General features: G+C 37.6%; 1 protein-coding gene across 5 annotated transcripts in view; it reads right to left on the bottom strand.

Moving 5' to 3' along the window:
* STXBP5 (syntaxin binding protein 5) overlaps nucleotides 1–22,655 on the bottom strand; it is a 168,727-nt gene that overhangs the window by 71,949 nt on the left and 74,123 nt on the right. For all 5 annotated transcript variants that reach the window (XM_004011402.6, XM_042253773.2, XM_004011401.6 and 2 more), the window contains exon 9: nucleotides 20,001–20,079. In XM_004011402.6, coding sequence (XP_004011451.3) covers nucleotides 20,001–20,079 — 79 coding nt within the window. The remainder of the gene's footprint in view (nucleotides 1–20,000; nucleotides 20,080–22,655) is intronic.

Below are 22,655 nucleotides of genomic sequence, written 5' to 3'. Positions count from 1 at the left end.
TCTCAAACAATGCTGTTCAAACTATCTGTGGTCAAGAACTATTTAAAAATTTTAAAATTCACTGGAAATCTATGCTTTTTATAAGAAAAACAACTAAAGTGTGTGTAGATGTTGTGGCAATGTCAAATGAGATGAAAGTTTCTACGATCTACTCTTGATTTCTATACTAATTTTGTCTCAGATCAGTGGACTCATTCATACATCACACTGTGAGTAGTGGAGCACTGAAAGCTGAGCCTCCTAATGACTGGCACTACTTGACTTAGTGTCATTAAGGATCTCACTATGAGACCCCGCACCCCTTACACTCTGCAGACTTCAATCAGAAACCATAGAACTCTTTAGCTGGGCCTGGATGGATAGAGAGGCTGATCACAAGAACATTTCTTTGATAAAAAGAGAACTACTACTTAGTTATAAGACGTTTTCATCAGGGTATCATTTGACTGAACAGAGAAATACCTGGGTACCATAAGAAAAAATCACTATGATAATGACATAATTTGCTAGTATGATGAAGATGATGTTCAATTATATTTCCAGTTCACATCTGTACATCTGCCAATTTTAAGAGGACCCTTTGGAGCCAAGGGAGACACTTCCAGACCATGTGTCACTAGTGACTAACCCTAAGAATCTTTTGCTAATATAGATAAAAAGTTATGATTTTGGAGTAAAAATAAAAGAAGGTAACATTTAAGCAAGTTTCTGTTCATTTCATGAACAGAATTTAACATGACTAATTTAACAATGATAATACAGTTTTGGTAGAGTGGGTCTGTTATACTACAGTATTTGAATAAAATACAAGATTTTAATTTTGTGTCAAATATTTTATTATAATTTTTGTTAAGTTGTTAAGAGTAATTGGATTTAATACACATCCTTTAAGATAATAAAAATATGGAATCTCAAAATATTTCCTTTTGGATAAGTCCTCTAAATGCCTATGTGACATGCAACAGTGATTCTTACTATGGTCTGTGACTGCTAGGGGTTCCCAAGACTCTTTCCAAAAAATCACGATGGGTAAAACTATTTTCATTGTGATATTAAGACATCACTTGCCTTTTTTACCATGTTGATATTTGTACTGACAGCAAAAAAGTAACAGTAATTGGATAAAACTCGTGTACCTCAGACTGAACTGAATCAGCATGAATTAAAACAGCGGCACCAAACTCTACTAGTTATAGTCTTTACTGCCACAAGTCAAGGACTTTTCCCCCCCTCACTTTAAAGTGTCCTTGATGAAGCAGTAAAATGACTACTTTTAAATTTTGCATCCTGACCCTAGGGCTTTAGTTTATTAAAAGGAGTTCTATTAGTACCATGGAAAGAAATGTCCAACACTGTGCTGAGAAAATGGGAGCAGATCTGAGTAGTATCTGAGTAGTAGTATGTAAGTTGTTGTCGTTCAGTTGCTAAGTCGTGTCTGACTCTTTGAGATGCCATGGACTGCAACACTCCAGTCTTCCTTGTTCTTCACCATCTCCTGGAATTTGCTCAAACTCATGTCCATTGAGTCGGTGACGCCATCCAACCATCTCATCCTCTGTCTCCCCCTTCTCCTGCCTTCAATCTTTCCCAGCATCAGGGTATTATCCAATGAGCTGACTATTTGCATCAGATGGCCAATGTGTTAGAGCTTCAGCTTTAGCATCAGTCCTTCCAATGAATACTCAGGGTTGATTTCCTTTAGGATTGACTGGCTTGATTTCCTTGCTGTCCAAGGGACTCTCAAGAGTCTTCTCCAACATCACAGTTCAAAAGCATCAATTCTTCAGTGCTCAGCCTCTATGGTCCAACTCTCACATCCGTACATGACTACTGAAAAAACCACAGCTTTGACTACAAGAACCTTTGTCGGCAAAGTGATATCTCTTCTTTTTAAACTGCTGTCTAGGTTTGTTATAGCTTTCCTCCCAAGGAATAGTATAAGAGCTGTAGTTTATTATTTTACACGTTAAAGATGTCCAAAATAAAACAATTCCCCTAATTTTTTTAGAATGTTAAAGTTATTTTAAAATATATTAATACATATTTTTAAAATTCTAAACTTTATTTCTGATATGGTAAATATCAAAAGATAAAAACCCACAAAAATAAAAGTTCTTTTCGGTTTTTCATAATTAAAAGTGTACAGGATCCTGAGATTAGCTTGCGGATCATAAGTATACATCTAAAAATTAAGCCCACACAAAAGAAAATAAGCAATGACAGGTTTTCATTTTAATAAAGGTAGTAACAGTTAATGGGTTATTATAATTACTAAGAGATTATATAATTATATAAATGGTATTATAATTAAAGAGGTATTAGTAGTGGGCTTGGGTTTATTAGCGGATTCTATTAGTACAATACAAAGAAATAAAAGTGGCATCTTCTCTAAATTATCTTCTTTTGACCATTAGTATAGTGATATTTATCAAAGTCCTATGACTTCTGTGCTTAGTCATTCAGTCATGTCAGACTCTCTGTGACCCCACAGACTGTAGAATGCCAGGCCCCTCTGTCCATGGGGATTTTCCTGGCAAGAATACTGGTATGGTTTGCCATGCCCTCCCCTCCAGGGGATCTACGCAACAAAGGAAAATGACTTCTCTTTATACTAGTCAAATTTTAAAGTCTTCCTTAATCATTTAAGAATTTTTAAGAGTTATTCAGCATTGGTCCTCTAATATCTGAAACTTTCATTTAAATAACTGCCCACAAATCACAAATTTAAAGATAAAGGCAGAAAAATCCATGAATTCTAAATTCCTTGCTTAATTATGAAAGGGAAATAGGATCTCAGAACACCATTCCCACATTGGAGGCAAAAACTTCCTTAAGTGCTACTATGAACTGAAAATTTCATGAACCATAAAAACTTCAGAAGAATTATAATAATTCTCTAGTAGCCCATAAAGGTTGATAATGATAATAAAAGCTAGTATGATGAAGTTGCCATGCAATGGCAACATAACTTTTCTCCACCTGCGCTTTTTAGGACAGAGCATCAGTTGTAGTGTGAAGTTAAACAGAAAGCAAAACAGTAAGCACCATATGGTAAATCAGTGAGATAAAGATAAAGAGTTTAGTAGACCTATCCTAACTATACAAATTCTACAAAACTTATGCTGTGGATTTTACAGTTTTTACATACAGACTCGTTAGGATACGTAAGATTTATAAGGACAAAACAGTAATACATATCAGTGTAATACTCTGGTTTTTTCTTGTATCAATATACATAGAAAAATTTGACTATGTAACAATTAGACTTTCTTTTTTTCCCCCCAAAAGAAATCTAAACTTTTTAATGTAGTCTTTGCCATATGGAATTAAATTAAGATGAAATGAATTATATATGTGGTTCACAGTGTCACAAGTATAATTTCAAAGCTTATTTATAAAACAACATTTAAAAGTCATTTACTGCAAACAGTCTTACATGGATTTTATTGTTGTCATCTAGGAAAATATAACCTAAATTATGTAAGCTAGTATCAATATATATTATAAACATCCAAGTAGTGGATGTTCCAAAATCACTGTGGAAGGTGACTGCAGTCATGAAATTAAAAGACACTTGCTCCTTGGAAGAGAAGCTATGACAAACCTAGACAGAGTATTAGAAAGCAGAGACATGACTTTGCTGACACAGGTCCGTATAGTCAAAGGTCCAGTAGTCATGTATGGATATGAGAGTTGGCCATGAAGAAAGCTGAGTGTTGAATAATTAATGCTTCTGAATTGTGGTGCTAGAGAAGACTTGAGAGTCCCTTAGACTGCAAGGAGATCAAACCAGTCCATCCTAAAGGAAATCAGCCCTGAATATTCACTGGAAGGACTGACACTAAAGCTGAAACTCCAATATTTTGGCCACCTGATGCATTGTGTCAACTCATTTGAAAAGACCCTCATGCTGGGAAAGATTGAAGGCAAAAGAAAAAGAGGACAGCAGAGGATGAGATGGTTAGATAGCATTACTGACTCAATGGACATGAATCTGAGCCAACTCAGGGAGATAGTGAAGGATGGGGAAGCTTGGCATGCTGCTGCAGGCCATGGAGTCACAAACAGTTGGACACGACTTAGCAACTGAACAGAAACAACAACCAGTGAACTATCACTAAGACACTGAGTGTATGTACAGATCACAGTGAAGTCATCTTAGGGACAGGAAAAATTGTAGATTAGGATGATGAATAAAGATGGGAAATATACTCTTAGATTAGCTTGAATAATACATAAGGCTTTAAGAATGCACTAGAGAACCAATTTTTTTTGGGGGGAGGGGGGTTCCCTGGTGGCTCAGAAGGTAAAGACTCCATCTGCAATGTGGGAGATCTGGGTTCGATCCTTGGGTTGGGAAGATCTCCTCAAGAAGGAAATGGCAACTCACTCCAAAATTCTTGTCTGGAGAATCCCCGTGGACAGAGGAGCCTGGCAGGCTACAGCCCATGGGATTGGAAAGAGTTGGACATGACTGAGCAACTACCCACAGAGAACCAACTTACATGAAAAGTAAGCATGGCTCTAAAGGAAACTGTAGGAAAGCTCAGAATGAACTTCAGTAGTAGGCAAAGTAGAAAAAATCAACTAGAGGCAGTATAAGAAGGGAATGTCTTAATAGCCATAACAAATAAGCAACAATTTTGAAAATGACTAGGTTTGAAATAAAATTTGTATTTTAATAAATAATGCATATACAAAACTACAGACAAGTTTATGAATAATTTCTGGTCCCTGTCAAAACATAAAAGCTTAGCTGGACAAATGCTTACAAAAAATTAAAGTGGAAAGTTTCTATGAATCATCGCTGCTTTGCCTGCAGATAGAAATAAATTTAACTTCAACTCCCAATTATGGCAGCACGCTGCCTTTCCATTAACAGCATTCATTTAGGAGTTCACATTATGGTTAGAGAATTAAAGATAATTCTAAAGCATAAATGCTGATTTTAAGGTAGTAAGTTAAAAAACAAAGTCATACTGCATTGATAAGACTATGAAATTATTATATTTTATACTTCTTTAAAGTATAATTTCAAAAAGAAATTTGTCTATTTGTCAAGGTTCCTAAAAATATTTTATCTTCAAAATTTTATCACTGGAAATTTACTGTAAAGAAACAGTATAATAGCAAAAATCTTCTGCTGAATTCTCTATAGACTCATGAGAGAATATGTTCACTACTATATTAGTAATATTATAATTTGATTATCTATAATGTGAAAAACTAAATGTTTGAAAAAAGGGAGGCATGTCTGAGTAAACTATACAGCCTTTGAAACTTAATTTTAAACACTGATAAAACTAGGATACTTTAGGTAGAGTAAGAGGACAAAAGTTACCAAACTGAATATCCTCAAAGAATAAAGTAAAGTGAAAATGGATATGCATTTGAAAAAAGACTTAGGGAAAATGAACCCATGAAAAAAAATTGTTTTAGAAGAGTGGAATCACAGGTCCTATGTTTCTCTTGTTAGGATTTTATTTAATGTCACAAATTTAAAAAAAAATCTAGATACTTTCAAAAACATTTCAGAGAATAAGATAATAACAGTGGTTAAAATGAAGTTAAGTTTTCGTGACTAATTAAACTTTTTAAAAGTGCATTTTTCCTGGGAAATATCTGAAGAGCTTGCCAATTTTTAATGTCATGTTCATATCTGTTATTATACTTTGTATTAAAGTCCTGCTAAAATGTAGCTTATGCAGAAAATTTTTCTGCTTTCTAGATCACTCAAGAAAAAGCAAATTAAGTCAGGATATTATTATGTTTTATTCATTCAACTATCATTTTACTGAGTGCTTTATGTGTGGAAGTCACTGTAGCAGGGGCTAAGAATGCTTTTCCATCCTTTAATTTCCCTAGTTTTGTTCCATTTTTCAACTTGTGCACTCCCCTCTGCCACACTGTTTATTCTTATCATCTACTTCACCTACTTCAGTGTTACATTTCAGGATCTAAAATATATATAATCCTAAGATTTTTGGTTTGTTCACTGTTTAGTTGCTAAGTCATGTCCGACACCAAAAAATTTTCTAAAAGAATAGATCACATGATCATATAAAAATGCTTTCAAAATTTAAGAAAGGTTATCTTCTCCATCTGTACTTTGGAATCATTATTAGAAATCCACTCTAAAACTTTCTTCTAAACATGTTTCATTTTCAGTGTCTCCTATTCCAAAGGCTCTTACTTTTCTGTCATTAGTCATATGGAGGTCTTCTCTAATTTAAAGTGAAAATAAAAATCTGCATCTTGGGACTTCCATGGTGGACCAGCGGTTAAGACGCCTTGCTTCTGATGCAGGCAGCAAGGGTTTGATCACTGGTTGGGGAACTAACATCCCACATGTTATGCATTATGGCCAAAATAAATAAATACTGCTTTCTACTCTCAAAAAAAAAAAAAAGAATCTGTACCTTACTCTTCTTGATGACACATAATTGCTACTTATATCTACTGGTGAATTCACTAAATACATGTTCTACATGAGGGTTTTCCATTATGAATCCATTCATTTCTTTTTCTTTCTTTTAACATACATACATTCTGGTTCTTCTTTGAAATGTACTATTCAAGCGCCTTTTTACAAGTTAATCTTTCCTACAATATATATCTCCTAACTTCTCTTCTGTTATCTTTCTACAGAAGTAAATAATGCTTGCTTACTCTTTCCTAGAAACAGTTCAAGATTATGATTATCTTATATTTCCATTCTCCTTGTTTGGAGTCTGCTAGTCTTCATTCCTATTTTATTTTCGCATCTTTCAAGGTAAAACACCAGTGCTGGGAGCGTTGGTGCTACAGGGTTCTGAGCTGTCAGGGAAGCATCCTGCATATGTTGCTCTGTTTCATACTGAAGCAACATCACCTCCATTTTAGCAACTGTCATTGGTTAAATATACTATGAAGGCTTGATAACACATCTACTTTCCAAAAAAGTTAACAAGTAAAATTTGTTAATGACAGAAAAATGGATTTGGATATCAGTAGACTTAATTAAATACGGATATAATTTTTAAATTAGCTGTAATAAATTAAATATTAATAAAGATGCTTAAAAATAGAAAAATCTTACTACTTTAAATTGATAGATGCCATGGACAAAACCCAATCTTGAGCATATACTTATATAACTACCAAATGAAGTGTTCTGATGTCAGAGGAAACAGCTATCAATCCAGTAGTCTCAGTGATCTAGCTACAGGGAATTATACAATAATGTTAAGGCACTGCAAGTCAAAAGTTATGTTATAATCAAGAAAGTGAATAATAACTTATACTAGTTAGGTATGAGGTTTAAAGAGTAAGACTGGGAAAGAATGTTTTACTTTTGAGAGAATGAAAATAATATAGATAAATCTGCAGTGGGTCATAAGAATGTCTCTGAAGACAGTGATAAGATGAAAATCAGCCAATCTGAGATTAAAACTTGCTGACTTGATTGAAACTTTACTTGTAAAAATAACAAGTAAATAGGGAAGGTTATCTGATGAGACACTTGAAATTTTAAGAGTCCGTGGATTCAGAAAGGTCTTTTCCCATTAGGTACAATTAAATATAAATCTGCTTGGGGAATTTTCCACAGTATGGGTATATGACCAACTGCTATGATCATGATGGATACTATAAAAAACAGTGGGCATCATCAGGTTAGAATTAAATCTGCAGCCTGGAAGCAACCTACAAAGCTCTCTGGTCATGAGTAGCTAGGGTTACCTGCATTAAGTTATCTAGGCTAAGAGGCACAGACAGATTCCTCAGCTCACATTAGTGTGATTATGTGTACCAAGTATGATTTAATACTAAATTTAAAAAGACAATCTGATAAACTAGCAAATATAAAAAAGAATGCAGTTCTTGGTGAACTGAGTGACTTATGAGTGATTAGTATAGTCCAATCCTAACCCAGGCTATCTGTGAGCATGTCCAGTAAACTGATTAAGAGCTCTAGCTCTGGGGTCACCCAGGGCTCAAAATTGGCTCTATTACTTCATGGGTCAAGCTAGTTAAGCTTTCCATGGCTCATTATCTATAATCCTAATTGCAGACAATAAAAGTACCCAAGTCATAGTGCTGCTAGGAGAATTATTAAAGATAATACATTCAAATTGCACAGGAGAATATCTGACACATAGTAAGTAAGTAACAAATGTTCACTGTATCTACTAATTCGTTTCTTCTTGGTGCTTGAACGCCAAGCCATCTAAGTAAGGGTACTGAGAACAGTAAGATCTAAGATGTTATTTTTATCTCAAGTAAGCATATAAGAATTGTTAGGACTTCTGCTTCACTGACTTCACTAAAGCCTTTGACTGTGTAGATCAAAACAAACTGTGGAAAATTCTGAAAGAGATGGGAATACCAGACAACCTTACCTGCTTCCTGTGAAACCTGACGCAGGTGAAGAAGAAACAGTTAGAAATGGACATGGAACAATGAACTGGTTCCAAACTGGGAAAGGAGTACATCAAGGGTGTATATTGTAATTTTGTTTATTTAACTTATATGCAGAGTAAATGATGAGAAATGCCAGGCTGGATGAAGCACACACTGGAATCAAGACTGCCAGGAGAAATATCAGTAACGTCACATACACAGATGATACTACTTCACTTTGAGAGCAGAAAGTGAAGAGGAACTAAAGGGCCTCTTGATGAAGGTTAAAGAGAAGACTGGAAAAGCTGGCTTGAAACTCAACATTCAAAAGATGAAGATCATGGCATCTGGTCTCATCACTTCATGGGAAATAGATGGGGAAACAGTGACAGACTTTATTTTCTTGGGCTCCAAAATCACTGCAGATGGTGACTGCAGCCATGAAATTAAAAGACTCTTGCTTCTTGGATGAAAAGCTATGACAAACTTAGATAGCATATTAAAAGCAGAGACATTACTTTGCCGACAAAGGTCCACCTAGTCAAAGCTATGGTTTTTCCAACAGTCATGTATGGATATGAGAGCTGGACCATAAGGAAGTCTGAGTACCGAAGAATTGGTGCTTTTGAACTGTTTGTTGGAGAAGACTCTTAGGCACCCCTTGGACTGCAAGGAGATCCAACCAGTCAGTCCTAAAGGAAATCAGTCCTGAATATTCATTAGAAGAACTGATGTTGAAGCTGAAGCTCCAATACTTTGGTCACCTGATGTGAAGAGCCGACTCATTAGAAAATACTGTGATGCAGGGAAAGACTGAAGGCAGGAGGAGAAGGGGATGACAGAGAACGACATGGTTGGATGGTATCACTGACTCAATCGACATGAGTTTGAGCAAGCTCCAGGAGATGGTGAAGGACAGGGAAGCATGGCATGCTGCAGTCCATGGTCCATGGGGTCGCAAAGAGATGGACACAGCTGAGCGACTGAAGAAGACAAAAGGAAACTCCTTTTGATTTGGAATGAGGGTGTGCTATTCAAATGAGTTTCTCTTCTCGTTGCTATGCTTAGCAAGAACTGAAGTGGAGAAGAGAGAATGAATAGGGAACATCTGCTGAATAGTGCTTGGGTGGCAAGAGTTCAGAGAAAAGCAGGGGCTCTACGAATGAGTAACTAAGACGATGCATTCATTGATGTAAATATTTTAAAAGAATGTAAAGACTATTGAACAGTATGAAAAGGCAAAATGATAGGACACTGAAAGATGAATGCCCCAGGTCGGTAGGTGCCCAATATGCTACTGGAGATCAGTGGAGAAATAACTCCAGAAAGAATGAAGGGATGGAGCCAAAGCAAAAACAATACCCAGTTGTGGATGGGACTGGTGATAGAAGCAAGGTTCAATGCTGTAAAGAGCAATACTGCATAGGAACCTGGAATGTCAGGTCCATGAATCAAGGCAAATTGGAAGTGGTCAAACAGGAGATGGCAAGAGTGAACATAGACATTCTAGGGTTCAGCGAACTCAAATGGACTGGAATGGGTGAATTTAACTCAGAAGACCATTATATCTATTACTGCGGGCAGGAATCCCTTAGGAGAAATGGAGTAGCCATCATAGTCAACAAAAGAATCCAAAATACAGTACATGGACGCAATCTCAAAAATGACAGAATGATCTCTGTTCATTTCCAAGGCAAACCATTCAATATTACTGTAATCAAAGTCTATGTCCTGAGCAGTAATGCTGAAGAAGCTGAAGTTGAACAGTTTTACGAAGACCTACAAGAACTTCTAGAACTAACACCCCCAAAAGATGTCCTTTTCATTAAAGGGGACTGGATCCCAAAAGTAGGAAGTCAAGAAACACCTGGAGTAACAGGCAAATTTGGCCTTGGAGTACAGAATGAAGCCAGGCAAACGCTAATAGAGTTCTGCCAAGAGAAGGCACTGGTCATAGAAAACACCCTCTTCCAACAACACAAGAGAGGACTCTACACATGGACACCACCAGATGGACAATGCCAAAATCAGACTGATTATATCCTTTGCAGCCAAAGATGGAGAAGTTCTATACAGTCAGCAAAAAAAAGACCGGGAGCTGACTGTGGCTCAGATCATGAACTCCTTGTTGCCAAATTCAGACTTAAATTGAAGAAAGTGGAAGAAACCACTAGAACATTCAGGTATGACCTAAATCAAATCCCTTGTGACTATACAGTGGAAGTGAGAAATAGATTTAAGGAACCAGATCTGATAGACAGAATGCCTGATGAACTATAGACGGAGGTTAGTGACATTGTATAGGAAACACGAATCAAGATCATCCCCATGGAAAAGAAACGCAAAAAAGCAAAGTGGCTGTCTGAGGAGGCCTTACAAATAGCTGTGAAAAGAAGGGAAGTGAAAAGCAAAGGAGAAAAGGAAAGATATACCCATTCGAATGCAGAGTTCCAAAAAATAGCAAGGAGAGAGTAGAAAGCCTTTCTCAGTGATCAACGCAAAGAAATAGAGGGAAACAACAGAATGGGAAAGACTAGAGATCTCAAGAAAATTAGAGATACCAAGGGAACATTTCATGCAAAGATGGGCTAAATAAAGGACAGAAATTGTAGGGACCTAACAGAAGCAGAAGATATTAAGAAGAGGTGGCAAGAACACACAGAAAGTGAAAGTGAAGTCGCTCAGTAGTGTCCGACTCTTTGTGACCCCATGGACTGTAGCCCACCAGGCTCCGCCATCCATGGGATTTTCCAGGCAAGATACTGCAGTGGGTTCCCATTTCCTTCTCCAGGGAATCTCCCTGATGCAGGGATCGAACCCAGGTCTCCCAAATTGCAAGCAGACACTTTATCCTCTGAGCCACCAGGGAAGAATACACAGAAGAACTGTACAAAAGAGACCTTCATGACCCAGATAATCATGATGGTGTGATCACTCAGCTAGAGCCAGGCATCCTGGAATGTGAAGTCAAGTGGGCCTTACGAAGCATCACTACGAACAGTTAGTGGAGGTGATGGAATTCCAGTTGAGCTATTTCAAATCCTGAAAGACGATGCTGTGAAAGTGTTGCATTCAATATGTCAGCAAATTTGGAAAACTCAGCAGTGGCCACAGGACTGGAAAAGGTCAGTTTTCATTCTAATCCCAAAGAAAGGCAATGCCAAAGAATGTTCAAACTATTGCACAATTGCACTCATCTCACATAATAGTAAAGTAATGATCAAAATTCTCCAAGCCAGACTTCAGCAATACATGAACCGTGAACTTCCAGATGTTCAAGCTGGTTTTAGAAAAGGCAGAGGAACCAGAGATCAAATTGCCAACATCCGCTGGATCATGGAAAAAGCAAGAGAGTTCCAGAAAAACATCTTTATTGACTATGCCAAAGCCTTTGACTGTGTGGATCACAATAAACTGTGGAAAATTCTGAAAGAGATGGGAATACCAGGCCACCTGACCTGCCTCTTGAGAAACCTGTATGCAGGTCAGGAAACAACAGTTAGAACTGGACATGGAACTCAGACTGGTTCCAAAGGAGTACGTCAAGGCTGTATATTGTCACCCTGCTTATTTAACTTATGTGCAGATACATCATGAGAAACGCTGGGCTGGAAGAAGCACAAGCTGGAATCAAGATTGCTGGGAGAAATATCAATCACCTCAGACATGCAGATGACACCATCCTTATGGCAGAAAGTGAAGAAGCACTAAAGAGCCTCTTGATGAAAGTGAAAGAGGAAAGTGAAAAAGTTGGCTTAAAGCTCAACATTCAGAAAACGAAGATCATGGCATCTGGTCCCATAACTTCATGGGAAATAGATGGGGAATCATTGGAAACAGTGGCTGACTTTATTTTGGGGGGCTCCAAAATCACTGCAGATGGTGATTGCAGCCACGAAATTAAAAGATGCTTACTCCTTGGAAGGAAAGTTATGACCAACCTACACAGCATATTAAAAAGCAGAGACATTACTTTGTCAACAAAGGTCCATCTAGTTACGGCTATGGTTTTTCCAGTAGTCATGTATGGATTGAGAGCTGGACTATAAAGACAGCTGAGCCCTGAGGATTTGATGCTTCTGAACTGTGGTTTGGTGTGATGCAGTTCCTGGGGTCACAAAGAGTCGGACACAACTGAGCGACTGTACTAAACTGAAAGACTATTACCAAACCTGGATCCCAAAACATTGTGCTCAATGTTCAATCTATCTGTAAAGCATGATTGTTGGGGTTGGCCATTAATGCAAACAGAGTAGGCAGCAGTCAAGTATCGTTAAGAGTACTGACTTAATTCTGGGTTTTTTCAGCTATAATCTTGAGCGAGTTACTCAACCTCTCTGCTCTAGTTTCGTCAACTGTAAGATAATACCTACCTCACAGGGTAGTTGCTGAGATTAAATACATATGTGTAATGCACTTAGAACAGTGTTGGGCAGCACATACATAGTAAACCCCATATGAGTGTTAATAGATTATTTAAGTTATTTAAGAACAACCTAATCTCTCCTAGAGTCCTCACTGGCTCCCAGACCTCGGGTTATCTGGTCCCACGCACTGTTTTAATGCTAGGTGACTTCTTATCTGATGGGCTGAGGGCTTGAGGGGTGAGGGGGGTGTGTGTGTGCGCACAAATTGCTTGTTTTGATTCTGCACCCTCTTTTTCCAGTTTTCGATGCCTCCACTGTGCCTTAACTTTTTCTGCCTGCCCTTTTCCTAAGTTCCACTTGAATATCCTTATCCTTTTGTATCATGTGACTTATTAATAATAAAATCAATTTCCAGCCAAAAAAAAAAAAAGTTTGGAAGGATTAAAAATCATAAAAAGTGAGCCCATGTTCTGGAGAAATTACGTCATGTACAAGGAGTTTGTTTTGGGACTTCTCAAAGTTAGGATTCTCTCATTAGAAGGACAGCCTTGTTAGTAGTGGGACTCAGTGGTATCAAGTTTGTGGGAGTTACCAAAATAGATCTTTAGATATTTTTAGAACCAGAATATCACCAGCGTATCCTGAGTTTTTATTATAATCTGGTCTTTTATATTATATAGGTAATTGACCTATAGGTTTTAGTGCACTCAGTAAATTAAATCACCATATCTACAAAACACATTCTGGAACCAGGAATGGGAGTGAGGAATGGAGTAAGGGAATAATCAAACACAAAATCCCAACTTTTCCTTAAAGGTTAACAAATATTTCATGTGTGTGTATGTGTGCTTATCAAGGGTCATCAAACCATGACCCACTGCCTGTTTTTGTATGGCATGCAAACTAAGAATGGTTTTTATGTTTTTTAAAAGTTGAAAAAAATCACACAAAGTAATAATGATAGTTTTTGAAAATTATGTGAAAATTTTTAATTTTGTGAAAATTATTTTATGAAAATTCAAATTTTCAAGTCTGTGAAGTTTTACTGTAACACTTCTTCATTCATTCATTTATGAGTGTCCAGAGCGTCTTTGGGACTACGGTGGCAGAGCTGAATAACTGCAAGAGACGTAAACAATTTGTAAAGCCTAAAGTATTTACTCTCTGACCCCGTACACAAAAGGCTGGTCATAGCATGTGTTATGACACAAGGGATTCAATGAATCTCTTAGATGTGCTTCTCCAAATGTAACTGCCACATTTGACTGTGGTAATATTCACTTTTAGGTTCCCTAATGAGAGGCTTCCCCACAACCTGGTGGGACTATGAATGGTGCTTTATATATATTGTTGAATCTTCATAAATTTTTTTAAAAATTTATTTTAATTATTTTAAAACTATTTATTGATTTGTCACAATATTGCTTCTGTTTTATGTTTTGCTTTTTTGGCCACAATGCATGCGGGATGTCAGCTCCTTGGCCAGGGGTTGAATCCACATGCCTTGCTTTGGCAGGCAAGTACTAACCACTCTGCTGCCAGGGAAGTCTCTAATCTTCACAACAATTCTGCCATACATACTACCATTATTCCCATCTTACAGAGAAAGACAAGCACAGGAAACCTAGCTGATGACTGCACACCAGTGGGGAGCCGAGGCCAGATTTGGACCCAGGAGGTCTGGCTCAAGAGCTCGCTCACTCACACTCACTGGTCAAGCACCACTGGCTGCATGACTTCACACCTGAATCACATTAGATTTTCAAAGAAATAACTTCAACAGAATTGACTTACCATTTAATTTCTGAAATTTTATTAAGAACTGGTCAAGGGCAGTGGTTCACAGTAAGGAATCCACCTCAGTGTGGGAGACCTAGGTTTGATCCCTAGGTTGGGAAGGTCCCTTGGAGGTGGGCATGGCAACCCACTCCAGTATTCCTGCTGGAGAATTCCCATGGACAGAGGAGCCTGGAAAGCTACAGTCCACAGGGTCACAAAGAGTTGGACACAACTGAGCAACTAAGCACAGCACATGTAAAGAACAGCTGCATGTCTTTAATAAAGTGAAGTGAAGTGAAGTTGCTCAGTCGTGTCTGACTCTTTGTGACCCCATGGACTGTAGCCTATGAGGCTCCTCCGTCCACGGGATTTTTCAGGCAAGAGTGCTGGAGTGGACTGCCATTTCCTTCTCCAGGGGACTTTCCTGACCCAGGAATTGAACCCAGGTCTCCTGCATTGCGGGCAGATGCTTTACCGCCATCAGGGAAGCCCTGTAAAGAACAGCTGCATGTCTTTAATAAAAGTGCTATTAAAATGTTATGTTAATTAAATTGTCACTGTTCTCTATGTAAGGGAAAAATCTTGTCTCTCCTGGAGTAATATATACTTTACTAGAAAATAGAAGGCATACAACATCTTCACTCATTTTTCTGTCAGAGTTTACCTTTAAAAGTAACAGCTAGCTCTTATCGTTAATAGGTAACAGCTAATTCTTCATGGCTGCACTTTTCTATACACCTGTCTGCTTCCTTATAGTCAATAGTGCTGTGCCTGGACAATTAAAATTGAGACAGGTATGTCCCGTGTTTTCATCAAGCTCAATATTTAATGGGAAAGGCGTGCGTCAAGTAAATAAGTTCATTATTAACGACAAAAACACAGCATGATTTTGGAGTAATTACTAGCAGACGCGATCCAGTCCGCACGGCTAAGCTAGCCTGAAAAGCAGTGACGTCTGTGCGGAGTTACAGAGGGCGTGAGGGAATCTTTCAGCCTCAAATTATTTCCAGGTAAAGAGAAGATGATGTGGTAGATCCTGAGCAGGGGAGGACAGCCCTTCTAACAAAATCTGGTGATTTTCCAACATAAACTGACAGAACATATTCTGTGGGCACCTGCCCAAGACACTCGCCAGGAACAGGAAAGGCTGAGTGCTGCCCAGCTTGCTTAAATGAGGTGAGCCTTCTCTCCGTGCAGCAGTTCTCAATGTTGGGTACATACTGGAATTCTGGGGAGCTATCACAAGGAAACAAGTCATGGAGTTAAGGAAAGAGCTCATTTAATTTACTGAAAATTTTATCCCAGGTGGAAAAAGACACTGGAAAGCTGGAGAGAACTGTTACCAGATGGCTACCCTATTGATTTAGCTTGTATTAACAGCACTTACAAATCCATACTGGTGACACCTGTAATGCATGACTCCTGAGCTTGATCCTTGGGTTGGGAAGATTCCCCAGAGAAGGAAATGGCAACCACTCCAGTATTCATGCCTGGGAAATCCCATGGACAGAAGAGATTAAAGAGATACAGTCTATGGGGTTGCAAAGAGTTAGACATGACTTAGCAACTAAACCACCACCATGAATGCATATAAAAGAGTCAGACTGCTTTATGTTTCTGATCCTAAGAAAGGAGAATTATCCCTGCCATCCTGAAGAAATCAAGAACTTACAAATACTCCCGATATATAGGAATGAACATGAAAACAGGTAGAACACACAAAGAGAAAAAGCTTCCCAGGATGTCTGCCTCTGTTGCCAAACCACAGCTGTTAATATGATTAGACAATTCAGAGAACAAGCAGCACTGTTAGTTTAAATGTTTAGACAATTCATTTTCCTTTGTATTACAAGCACAGGGTTTTTTTTTTTTTTTTTTCCTGGTTCCCCACCCCACCCTCTTTCGCTGTCATGTTATCTATTCACATACTTTTGCCACAAGACAAATACAGCAAAAAAAAGGCAACCTGTGGTAGGAGGTTTCCCATAAAAATAAGGGCAACCCCTCATAGAAAATTTATGATATGCCAGGCACTGTGTGTAATGTTTTGAAAACATGATCATCTCACTCAATTCATTACAACAAACCTTTGACCTATTATCTCATCTATGTCCTAAATGAGGAAACCAGCACAAAGAAGTCAAAGAACTCAGTGCCAAAGGTCACACAGTGAGGGATGTCAGAGTTAATTAAACAGATGCTATTCCTCTTGGAGGTCACTCAACCTTTTGTCTGAGCACAATACATGTTCTGGGTCCCAGAGGTAGGCTAAAGAGGATCAAGGAGAAATAACAGCAATCTTAAGATTCTTCATCCTACTCTGAGAAAATGCAAAGAAATAGAGGAAAACAATTGAATGGAAAGACTAGAGATCTCTTCAAGAAAAGCAGAGATATCAAAGGAATATTTCATGCAAAGATAGGCACAATAAAGGACAGAAATGGTATGGACCTAACATAAGAAGAAGACATTTAGAAGAGGTGGCAAAAATACATAGCCAAACTATACAAAAAAGATCTTCATGACTGGGATAACCACAATGGTGTGATCACTCACCTAGAATCCTGGAATGTGAAGTCAAGTGGGCCTGAGGAAGCATCACTATGAACAAAGCTAGTGGAGGTGATGGAATTCCAGCTGAGCTATTTCAAATTCTAAAAGATAATGCTGTGAAAGTGCCACACTCAATATGACAGTAAATTTGGAAAACTCAGCAGTGATCACAGGACTGGAAAAGGTCAGTTTTCATTTCAATCCCAAAGAAAGGCAATGTCAAAGAATGCTCAAACTACGACACAAATGCACTCATCTCACACACTAGGAAAGTAATGCTCAAAATTTTCTAGGCCAGGCCTTTACAGTACATTAACCATGAACTTCCAGATGTTCAAGCTGGTTTTAGAAAAGTCAGAGGAACCAGAGATCAAATTGCCAACATCCATTGGATCATCGAAAAAGCAACTGTTCCAGAAAAACATCTACTTCTGCTTTATTGACTACACCAAAGCCTTTGACTGTGTGGATCACAACAAACTGTGGAACATTCTTCAGGAGATGGGAATATCAGACCACCTGACCTACCTTCTAGAAATCTGTATGCAGGTCAAGAAGCTACAGTTAGAACTGGACATGGAAGAACAAACTTGTTTCAAATTGGGAAAGGAGCACGTCAAGGCTATATATTGTCACCCTGCTTATTTAACTTATATGCAGAGTACATCATGAGAAATGCCAGGATGGATAAAGCACAAGCTGGAATCAAGATTGCCAGGAGAAATATCAATAACCTCAGATACGCAGATGATACCACCCTTAAGGCAGAAAGCGAAGAAGAACTAAAGAGACTCTTGACGAAAGTGAAAGAGGAGAGTGAAAAAGCTGGCTTAAAACTCAGGGTTCAGAAAACTAAGATCATGGCAACCAGTTCCATCACTTCATGGGAAATAGATGGGGAAACAATGGAAACAGTGGGAGACTTTACTTTTTTGGGCTCCAAAATCACCACAGATGGTGACTGCAGCCATGAAATTAAAAGACACTTGCTCCTTGGAAGGAAAGCTATGACCAACCTACACAGCATTTTAAAAAGCAGAGACATTTTGTCGACAAAGGTCCATCTAGTCAAAGCTATGGTTTTTCCAGTAGTCATGTATGGATGTGAGAGTTGGACTATAAAGAAAGGTAAGCACTGAAGAACTGATGCTTTTGAACTGTGGTGTTGGAGAAGATGCTTGAGAGTCCCTTGGACTGAAAGGAGATACAACCAGTGCATCCTATAGGAGATCAGTCCTGAATATTCATTGGAAAGACTAATGCTGAAGCTGAAATTCCAATACTTTGGCCACCTGATGCGAAGAACTGACTCATTTGAAAAGTCCTTGATGCTGGGAAAGATTGAAGGAGAGACGAGAGGGGATGACAGAGGATGAGACGGTTGGGTGGCATCAATGACTAGATGAATATGAGTTTGAGTAAACTCTGGGAGTTGGTGATGGACAGGGAAGCCTCACGTGCTGCAGTCCATGGGGTTGCTAAGAGTCGGACAAGACTGAGTGACTGAACAGAACTCTTGATAAAAAAGATTGACTAGAATTAGACTGAGAAAAGAACAGATTAAAAAGAAAAGCAAGCCAGTTATAATAACCAGTGGTTCTAAACTGGCATATGAAAAAAATGTCCAAGTGCTTCTAAACTTAGGTGTGCATCCTGCAGTCTAGTGAGAACCAACTGCTGGGCTCCACCCACACCACTGCAGGGCTCCACCCACACCACTTGCCGGGTTCCACCCACACCAACTGCGGGGCTCCACCCACACCACCTGCCGGGTTCCACCCACACTAACTGTGGAGCTCCACCCACACAACACAGACTTTGTGATTCAGAGGTCTGGGGTAAATTGTGATAATGTACATTTCTAATGAGTTCTCTTCCAAGACTGGAGAAGGCAATGGCAACCCACTCCAGTGTTCCTGCCTGGAGAATCTTAGGACGGTAGGCTGCCATCTATGGGGTCACACAGAGTCAGACACGACCGAAGCGACTTAGCATCCAAGACTGCAGCCCCCTGTTGCTCCAGAGGTCACAGTTTGAGAACCATTGCACTATATACACTACCTAAATTCACTCTTACACAGTTCTAGTAAATAAAACCACACACTTTTTCTAGAAAACTTGAACATAAAGGGTCTCCTTTAGAGGTTAGAATTTTCAAAGAAATGTTTATTTGTTTTCATTATTATATTTTAAAATATAACATTTGGCAGGTTTGATCCCTGAGTTGGGAAGATCTCCAGGAGGACGATTCCCTGGCAGTATCCTGTAAAAGTGGCAGTATCCCACTCCAGTATCCTGGAAGATTCCATGGACAGAGAAGTCTGTGGGCCTACAGTCCATGGGGTCACAAAGAGTCAGACAGACTGAACATGCACATACACAGATATACAAAAAACTATGTGTAAGATATGTAAACTGTAAAAACCATATAAATCTTATCCCTGAGTCACAGTGTCAATTAATCTATTCAAATACAACTGACACTCTTCCTTTAATATTAAGCTTACTTATTATTGAAATTGCCAAATATTCTTAAAATAATATTTAATTTGTGGAGAATACATATAATTTTCATAATTAAAACATATTGCATTAACAGGTTAAATTTTAAGTTTTTTTCTTCATTGCTTATTCCACAATTTTCCCTAGTGGATAAACGGTTATTGAAGACTAACAGAACATATGAAGTTTGACAAGAAAAGTAATTCAAGCTTTCCAAGATATACTGTAAAACTACTAAAGACAGAGAATACATGAAATATTTTATCCTGAAATTGCCAATTTTAGTTATTTTGTTAAATAAAGCAAGAATAAAATTTAAAAACTCGCTGGATCATTGTAAGCTTTTAAAAGTAATGACAGTCTTCAGTGCTATTTCAGTAATTTTATACAATGAATATTGTCAATGAAATAAAATCTTACCCAGATCTAGTCGTTTTGAATTCCACCTTGAGGATAGGTTTGCATGGTTCTGGCTTCTTCCCATCCTTTAACTGTTTTCCTAAAATACAGTTTTCTGCATTAAATTCTAAAATTCTAAGTTACTCTAAATTCTTATACATTGACAGTTTATAAAATGAAATATAATGAAATCCATCATGAAATATTTTAAAGTGATTTTGAAAGAAGTATTTAATAAAAAATAAGATATTTTAAATGATCAATTTAGTGTTTGAAATCCAGTGCTAAAAAGTAAATAAAATGAATAACTTGTCAACAACATTTGTGACAAAATTCTAGTAAGAGAAATTCAGTGTTTGCAATGTTTTAAATATATGGAAAATAGGGTTTCAATTTGCTAAATGAATTCAAGTTTTAATATAGCTTATTTGAGGAAAATAGGTCTAAATCATATTTTCACCCAAAGTGACAGGCTGCAAAATTAATCCCTCTGCTAATAAAGTCAATTATATTTACTCTCTTAAAGTAAAATCCATCCATTGTATTGTCCAAGAGACTGCTAAAATAAACCAATCTTTGTAAAATGTGTCAAACTCATACTGTTAAAGAATTTTGATTATTTTTAAAAAGGTTGATTTCTATTATCAAGTTTTAAATGTTCACTGAATTAATAATTCAGAAAAAGTTAAAAGAAAATACGACATACTAATTCCTGTTTCTTAGAGATTAATCAGTGTCACCATTATGTTATTAGTGAAGGTCCCAAACACACACTGCTAACCCAACACTTCTTATCCTCTTTCCCAGCTTTTTCCTCCAGGAAGTAGCTCATTCTAACATATTTTTAATTTTCTTTTGTTTGCTGTTTGCCTCACCAACAAGAATGTAAACTCCACGAAAGTAAAGATTTTTAAGTGTGTATGTGTTTTTTGTTTACGTATCCATGGTGACATTGTTTGGCATAGAGTGGACACTCAACAACAATTTGATAAGTGAATAAATTAATGATTTTTCTTTAGGATTAATTCTGAGAAAAAAAGATATTTAGGTAGAACTGTATTCCAGAAAGGATGAAGAAAGTATGTGAGTACTTTGTCCCACCTTTCCTGAACAATGCTATTATTTTTTTCTGATTTGCTAATTGTATTGTTTAATCTCTTTGAAAATTCTTTGGCTTTCTAGTCATCTGTATTTCCTCTTTAAAAATAGCTTATATCTTTTACCCATGGTTATACGTTATCTTCTTTATATTTAAAAATAAATTTAACATTAAAAATTCATTAACACTGTGTCCATATGTTGCAACCACTTTTCCTAGTGTCACTTGTGAATTCCAAAAAAAATTGCACAGAAGTGTACATTTAAATAATCGAGTCTATCAGTCCTAATCAGGCTTCCATTTAAGAAAACTTAAAATCCTAAAATGGCACTCTTCCAAAACTACATTATAAATTTAATGGAATTAAGAATTCCAACAGCTTTACTTGAATTTTGACAAAATGACCTTAAAGTTCACACAGCAGACTCAATGCTTATGAACTGCTAAAGAAACTAAAAAGGAGATGATTTCCGGAGTGATCAAGTGAGACCTCTGTGAACTCACTCACTTAGTAAAATTGAAATACTAGCAAAATAACTAAGGGTAATCGCTTCAGAACTCTGCCAACTAACTGAAGCCACAAAATGAGTACAACACAGTCTACTCAATGGAAATGACTGAACCTTGTTAAGACCTGGGGTGGGGGGCAGGCCCAAGATGTTTTGATGAAGGGCTATTTCCATCCCCTATGCTCCTTAGCTCCGTGGCATGGTGCTATTAAAAAGGCAATAGCATCAGCCAAGAGATAGGACTGAAGTTTATTTGCAGTTCCATTAAAACCAGTTTCCCTAGAGCCCAATCTGTATATTATCCCCAATTGCAGCTTCCTGAAAAACTCTAATCCCAAGATGTTGCGGCAATTTCATTTGACACAACAGACATCCGCTCAGGGAGACCAAAAGCCCTATCTCCAGGCATCACAGAAATAACAGTAATCTACTGGCAATATGGTGCCTGCCTAAGGCTGTGGTTTTAGTTGAGGCAAATAAGAGGCTGGGCAGGAATTTAAAAAAAAATCCTTAAGAACTAGACATACTCCAGGCTGTACTTAAGGCAGTGTGCATGCCCAGGAAAGACCTGGGAAAGGAAAAGGCCCCTGTCATTCATCTCTGGCAAACTCTGAGACCCTGAGCAAATTCGAAGTTAAAAAAAAAAAAAAAAGTAAGAAAAGTAAAATGAACTGTACTACCACTGCAGAAAGTAAAATAAGCTATAATACTACTGCTGGCAAGAAGAATGGAACGGAGATAAAATGGCTGGTAAAAATGCAAAGGGTACAGTTTCTTTGAAAAGCAGGCTGAGAGCATTTATGAAAAATAGAAATATATAAAACTAGTCAATTTTCAGGAGCAGCAATTCTATTCTTAAGCATTTATTCCATAGGAATAAAAGGATCAATTCCTACTGAATATGTACAAGAAAGGTAAAGGCAGCATAATTTGTAGTGATCTGAAATTGAAAATACAGTTTCAAATTTGAAGCTTTATTTGAAAGTTTCAAATTTATCACTACAGCCTAATTTGTAGTGATCCATCAATTAGGCATGGCTGAATAAATTATGAAGAATTGTGAGACAA

The sequence above is a fragment of the Ovis aries genome, chromosome 8 (assembly GCF_016772045.2).
Source record: "Ovis aries strain OAR_USU_Benz2616 breed Rambouillet chromosome 8, ARS-UI_Ramb_v3.0, whole genome shotgun sequence".
Classification (NCBI taxonomy): Eukaryota; Metazoa; Chordata; class Mammalia; order Artiodactyla; family Bovidae; genus Ovis; species Ovis aries.
Note: the sequence above shows the minus strand (reverse complement) of the source record. Positions and strands in the feature narration are given on the sequence as shown.